This window comes from Scylla paramamosain, chromosome 1 (genome assembly GCF_035594125.1).
Source record: "Scylla paramamosain isolate STU-SP2022 chromosome 1, ASM3559412v1, whole genome shotgun sequence".
NCBI lineage: Eukaryota > Metazoa > Arthropoda > Malacostraca > Decapoda > Portunidae > Scylla > Scylla paramamosain.
Window position 1 is genome coordinate 12,747,501 of NC_087151.1, and position 7,500 is coordinate 12,755,000.

The window sequence follows — 7,500 nt, forward strand, 5'->3', positions numbered from 1 at the left end:
GAAACATTTAAGCAACGGAGGCATCAAGGCGGAGAAAGCAAACTGCCATACATACAGTCATTATGCGAGGATGCAGACTTGATATTTTTACAGGAAACATGGTTAATGCCACACAAAACAAATTTATTTAACAACGTTCATCCCAACTTCAACAGTTATGCTATTTATTCTGTAGAGTGTGGTTCTTCTATTCTTATTGGTCGACCATATAGAGGCTTGTGCATATTGTATGGAAAATATCTTACACTCATTGGTAATGTTATAAATTTTGAAGATAAGCGACTTCTAAGATTTATGATTAATTGTGATAATTTAAAATATTTGCTTATAAATGTGTACCTACCATATTATTCTGAAGAGAACGTGGCTGAATTTACTATGTACATGGGGAAATTGGAAGGCATCTTAGAGGAGCACGAGGTGAATGGAGTGGTGATAATGGGAGATTTTAATTCTGAACCTGGTAAAGAATAATATGATCAATTATCAAATCTGTGTGATGATTATGATTTAATTGTGAGTGATGAGTCTCTTCTGGCACAGGATTCATTCACACATGTAAATAATGCATCTTTGAATAAGTCATGGTTGGATCATTGTGTTACATCACAAAGCTTGCATAATGCTATTACTGAAATTTACATAGATAATGATGCTACACTGTCTGATCATTTTCCATTATTCGTTTCAATTGATTCTAATAGCCTTCCTAAGGGTGTTACTTGTAATTCTAAAAGTTATTATAAAATACTTTTTAATTTCTCAGATGATAGGTTGTGTACTAAGTTTTATAATGATCTTTTATGGGAATTTGATTTTAACGATGTGTACGAGTTTTATTTTTGTAGAAATAAGTGTAACAATGTGTGTCACAGGGCTCACATGGAATCAAAATGGTGTGAATTCATAAGGGCTACAAATTGAGTGGGATGTGATACGTTTGGTGTGGAGCATAGAAAAGGCAAAATAATACCGATTTGGAATCATCATATAAAGAATTTATATCGATGCTCAAGAGAAGCATTTAAGCAACGGAGGCATCAAGGCGCAGAAAGGTACGGGGAAGATGCCGAGCATATGCAGTCAGCGTGAGCACAGTTCAAATTCACCTTATGACAGTGCCGCCATAACGAACAGGTGTTGCACGCTGAGGCCATGTCTCGTAATCTTGTGTCAGGGGACTTATGGGCATTATGGCGCCATTTGTCTGGGTCCGGCAGGGGCGCAGAGGCAAGGCCTGACCGTATAGACAGAGCAGTGGGCAATATAAACATAGCCAACATGTGGGCGACAAAGTTCAACTCAATCTTGAACTCCCTGCGGGACAAAGCACACCAGAAGGAATTCTTCAATCATTATAACCACCGTGAAGATGTACACATTGATCACGTTATGGTCGAGGAAATAAAGAACATTGTTAACAAGATGAAGGATGGCAAAGCGGTTGGCCACGATAACATGCCTAATGAATTTTATCATAGATGTCCTTTTAGTATTTTAGTATTTTTATCACTTATGTCGAATTGTTTTTTTAGTTCATGAATTTTTACCAGAGGCTGTAACCGATGCTAAAATAATGCTGTTATTGAAAGGAAAGCTATTGGATTTTGCAATTAGCAACAATTACTGCCCGATATCTGTGTCAACGTCATTTTCAAAAATTTCTGAAAGCATTATTTACAACAGAACACATTATGAACTTCACACTGCAGATAATCAATTTGGATATAAAAATCAAATTTCAATTTATATGTGTATTTTTAGCTTCAAGGAAATAATTAACTATTACCACAGGCAAGGATCCACGGTTTATGCCCGTTATTTAGATGTGAAATCAGCCTTCGATAATACATCCTATTATAAATTGTATACCAAATTATTAGAGCGCAGTGTGCCTAAAAAGATTTAATATTTTAAGAGTTTGGTATGTAAATCTGGCTATTTGTGTTGGTTGGGGTGATCAACTGTCACATAAATTTCACATGCAGAATGGGATACGACAGGGTTCAATACTCAGCCCATATCTCTTTAATGTGTTCATGGATGAATTGAACATCAGGTTAAATGAAAGTAAACTTGGCTGTCACATTGCCAACAACCCAATGAATAACTTGTCTTGGGCAGACGACCTGTTCATTGTAGCCCCTTCTAGTCATGCCCTATGTGGTATGTTGGATATCTGCGAATCATTTGCACAGGATCATTTGATGATCTTTAACACTAAAAAAATGAAGTGCATGCTATTTCAACCTAGATATTCTATAGTTTACCAAAAACCAATAATAAAACTATGTGGCAAAGTGTTGAAATTTGTTGACAACTTTTCATACCTTAGTCATATAATATCAAGTAATCTGACAGATGATGAAGATGTAATTAATCAAAATAGGAAATTATGGGCTAGGGTTAATATGATTGTGAGGAAATTCAAGTCATGTTTCTATCAATGTCAACTGTACATTGTTCTGTGCTTTCTGTTATAACGTCTATAGCATGTCCCTGTGGAGTAATGTGAAGGTGTCTATGATAAATCGACTAAGAGTGAATTATAATAATGTTCTTCGCCATCTCGTCAGCATCCCACCATGGAGTAGCGCATCAGAAATGTTCGTACGATTAGTAATAAAAGGTTTTCATGAATTGAGATGGACCTGTTGTTTCAGTCTCATGAACAGAATACTTAGAACCAACAACTTGGTGTTACAACGTATCAGCAACAGTGATATACGCTGGGTGTCCCCTCTGTGGCAGCAGTGGGACATTGCTATACATACGGCCTAAGGAATAGTTGTAGGTTAATGCATTATGTAAACAAATATATATTTTTAATTTCTATGTTTTTTTAGATAGATCTTTTAGATTTTAGTATATATCTATATTTTATATGTGTATGGCATTAAGCTGAAATAAAGATTATTATTATTATTATTACTATTATTATTATAGCTGTATTAATTTACCAAGTATTAAATGAGTCAACAATGCCAACATCTTGCTATACACCAACCTGCCAACATGATGACTGTGAGGGCTGTGAGCTTCAACTGGTTTTCCAAAATGAAGTGAGAATCCATGAACCGGTCCAGGAGATGCACTGCCAGATGTGTGGTGGCAACACTCAGCTTCAGATGTTCCGTCACCATGCATATAAGGTCCACCAACTCTCCTCTTGAAGCCAACTGAACATCATGAGGCAAAAGAATGTTACAAAACATTCACTTTCAGGTGCAGAACCAACTGTAACAGTAAGGCTCATGATAGGCAACTTGGTGAGTGTTGACTTTTTAGTACCACACCGAAATTACAGTGAGAATACTTTTGAACAAGCTCTAATTCTCCAGAGAAATAATTAGAATAACGCTAAGGTAATTTTAAAATTGTTAGATTCCTTGGAAAAACATACCATTAACTAGCTTCTAAATACAACTTAACCATGAAACTTGTTTACTTAATGCCCTGAAATGTAAAGTGAGGGAATTCATATGCCAGGTACCTATCTTTTTCTCCTCTAAATTAAATGAATGTTCAAAGCATTGTCCCTGAAAAAAAAACTAAATGAATGTTCAAAGCATTGTCTATGAAAAAAAAATTAAATGAATGTTCAAAGCACTGTCTCTGGAGAGAGCGGAAAAAAAAAAAAAAAAAAACTGCTTCCTGATAAGACTTCAATCAGTTTATGTGCCAGAAACGTTGATTGTGTTATTGCTGTCAATAAAGCAACCTTACATAATATTGTCTGTCAGTCCCAACAACTACCCAATTCAAACATACTCTCAAAAAAAAAAAAAAAAAAAAAAACATAGAACACAAAATAAATTTGACCCCAAGCCAATCATCTGCCTAAGACACAAGATGCACCACATAATTCTCCTCTCCCTTGTTTACTTAAGATACAGGAAACTTACTAATACAAACTGAGCATTCCTTACTACTTAAAACTCTACACAAAATAAATGCTGGAAATAATCAATACTATCTACTTTCCTATCTTCAGTTCTACTGAACTCTCTGGCTGCTAAATTTGGTCTTAAAGGACTGACTGTGTCAGTCCTCCTAGATAAGATTAATATGCAATGGGTTTGATTCCAGATGAAGACCAAAGCTGTGAACACTTAAATTTATAAGAAAAGGATGTCAAACTATTTAAAAATTAGTAAAGAGCAAATTAATCAATGACAAATAACTGTGCAAGATGTCTAGGGTGTGTCCTCTGTACCTGAGGAGACTTTCCATTATAATTTAGGTGTTTTGCCTCTCTCTGTCGCATCCAGGCCAGCACCTCCTCTGGGTAATCCGTCATCCAGGTTTTGTTTGTGGTCATTTTGTGGCCTGTAACACAACACCAACCACTTCAAAGGCTAAATCATTTATAAAAGAAGAGAGGTGCTCATAAAAAATTAAGAAATCTATAGCTAGTTACACAATTAGTCTAATCTAACCTAAGGTTATATAAGCCACAATTCAAGTCTGATAATTTTCTTATCACAATACTGTTACATTAAATTTTTGCTATTTTCATGGAGAGTGAAGTGATGCAGGTTTATCTAAATCAGATGCATACTCTTCTATGTATCTCTCTTTTTCAGTATTCATCTCAAGACCACTATTATCTATTAATATGGCAGCCCTCAGCACAACAGGACAAAATATCTTATCTTAAGCAAGAAGACCTTTTCAGTGGAATTCATACCTTCCTTAATTGTACTATGTATTATCTTCTGACAGGCCACCTTGGGCTATCACATCCTTTTGAGAGCACAATTTGAACACAACTATATGACTAAACAATGGCACTTACTTCATAAGTAAGAGTACAATATATTGAACCTTAAAACAAGTTGGCATGAGCAAGACATATCTATGATTAAATTCAGTCAAAATAAATGTGGTGATGATGCTACAGGCTTTTGCCATAGGAGTTCAATATTCTGATGGCCTGTCATCCTACAACAAGGTTATCTTATTTACTAAAACCCTACTGTGTAAGCTTGACTCTAACATTTAATGAAACTTGGTAAATGCTTTCTCCATTCATATAAAAACACCAGAGGCCACCTCTATGAGCACCAAGTCTCCAAATTTTAACTTTCTGGTTAGGATGGAATGGCACACCATGTCATAGGCTATGCAATGAATAAATGAATAAGTAACAAGTAAATAAAATATAAATAAATAAATAAACAAATAAAAATTTTAAAAACATTAATTAAATCAATAATTTACAGGATAGAATCAGCATTAAACCCCTGCTCATCCAACCTGATGGTAATCTGATTTGATTAATTGATTAACAAAGAAGGGCACTGCAACATCATGGTCAAACATCACCACAGAGACAGAGTGAGGAGAGGAAAGCAGAAAAAGGGGGAGGAAAGGAAGGCAATGCCACTTGCAGTCTCTGTCCACAAGTGACAAAGGAGTGTTTGGTTCATGAAGCTGATGGGCACCAAACCCTCCAATAACAGGCAAGCCATCAAAGCAGGTGGCACCACTGACCATCTTTCAAGTCCCATTCCTGCAACAAAAAGACTCCCCATGGCAAGTTGGTAATCTGATAAGGAAACATCAATTTATTCTCAGTAAATCCATCCAGCATAGAGCCATGCTGATCTGTAATCACATCTCCATTAGCCTCCTTAAAGAAACTACCCATATGTGTGTCCACCTTCTTGGTCCTTATACAGGGTGATTCACAATTTTCTGGAAACTCTGGGAAATGGAAGATTATGCTATTCAAAGCATAAAATATTCTATGAGTATAATATTTGTTTAATGCTTTAGTTTAAAAGTGACAGGAGGTGCCTCGTTTCTTCTTTCGTCTGAGCAAGCACCAGCTGAGTGGCCCTCTCTGCTGTTACCAGATATTCATTTTTTCTGCTGTTACCAGATATTAATTTTTGTCTTTCAAAACCTGCAGATCTTTCTCCAACTGGTTCAAACTCTTCTTTTAATTTTCACTAACATAAATTATTGTTTAAAGAAAAGCATGCTAGCATAATGTCGAGTACAGTTACAGTTAATTTGGAAGTAAATTTGTGACCAGGATAAGGGGGAGAGAGAGAGAGAGAGAGAGAGAGAGAGAGAGAGAGAGAGAGAGAGAGAGAGAGAGAGAGAGAGAGAGAGAGAGAGAGAGAGAGAGAGAGAGAGAGAGAGAGAGAGAGAGAGAGAGAGACTGGCAATGTGGCATGGCAGGAGAATGACATGCAAGTTATGAAAGACAAAAATTAATTCCCAGAGTTTCAGGAGCAAACATCAATCAAGATGAAGAAAAACTTACCATATTCCAATGGATAGTCAGATTCATTCTCAGATTGATTCCTTATTGTAGATTCTTTATCAGGTGTACCAACAAACCTTTGATTGCTGATTTTTTTTTTCCCCAACAACACTACTTATGTACTTACAATTCATTTCTAGCCCACAAAAAATTCCTTTAGTCCTTAAAGTGCACTGGTAGTTTTAACAGGGTGAAGTTGATGAGTGTAGTAGTTCCAATAGAACATTTCTTTCAACAAGATGTCAGTATTATTTGGCAGAACCAATAAAACATTTAACTGATATTGTAATGGGTAAATTCCAGTCAATATGAGACATAGGGGTGTTAATCTATGAATAGTAATTTCTCCTATGCCAAAGAAAAATCCAGTGGGGCTTGGGAGTACAGGGTGCATGTTGGAAAAACCCATTATGGGCTGTGTCCATGAGTGGGAAATAAAGAAAGGCTGCAAACACCTCTTACTCTGTCCTCAGATGCCAATACAAGATGAAGTAGTATATCACCTGATGGAGAAAATAAGAACTGCTCAAAAAGTAAGACTGAAATTTTTCTGGTGGAAATAAATTATGGGAGATATTGTGGTGGGCACGAGAAGAATGCCTTCCTGGATATGTTTCATGCTTGCACTGGATACGTTTCCTGCTTGCACTGCCATCACTGGCAGTCTGTTTATGAGAGACACCTGTTCAAAATTTCCTATTTAAATTTCCTGAAACTTCTAAGAAGGTTGAGTCTTTTTATCAATAGCTAATAAAGTGTCTAATGGTTGAAAGGTTTTGTCAATGCATCACTTCGACCATCACCCAAGATATGGTAAGTTTTGTGTGAAGGCATCACTTCGACACAACACCTAAGATATGGCAAGCTGGTTTTGTGTGAAGCCATCACTTAGACACAACAGCCAAAATATGGTAAAATGGCTTTGTGTCAAGGCATCACTTAGAAAACACCCATTACATGGCTAGATGAAATGTGTGAAACATCACTTAGACAACACCCATGAGGTAAGATGACTTTGTTTCAAGGCATCACTGCAACAAAACACCCAAGATATAGTACGATGGTTTTGTGTAATGGCATTACTTTGACATACTATATCATAGGACCGTAGACCTGTGGTTCCCAAACTAGGGAGCCATACAGCAAAATTTTGGGGACCATAAGCTAAGGCTATGTACACATAAAAATCCCATGGCCCATCACACTAGAACATCCAGTCAGAA

General features: G+C 36.4%; 1 protein-coding gene across 3 annotated transcripts in view; it reads right to left on the reverse strand.

Moving 5' to 3' along the window:
* The window catches only part of LOC135100809 (cyclin-J-like), a 33,399-nt gene that overhangs the window by 22,393 nt on the left and 3,506 nt on the right, over positions 1 to 7,500 (reverse strand). For all 3 annotated transcript variants that reach the window (XM_064004159.1, XM_064004173.1, XM_064004163.1), the window contains 2 exons: positions 4,217 to 4,329; positions 3,008 to 3,179 (listed from right to left, as the gene is read on the reverse strand). In XM_064004159.1, coding sequence (XP_063860229.1) covers positions 3,008 to 3,179; positions 4,217 to 4,321 — 277 coding nt within the window. In that variant the 5' untranslated portion in view covers positions 4,322 to 4,329. The remainder of the gene's footprint in view (positions 1 to 3,007; positions 3,180 to 4,216; positions 4,330 to 7,500) is intronic.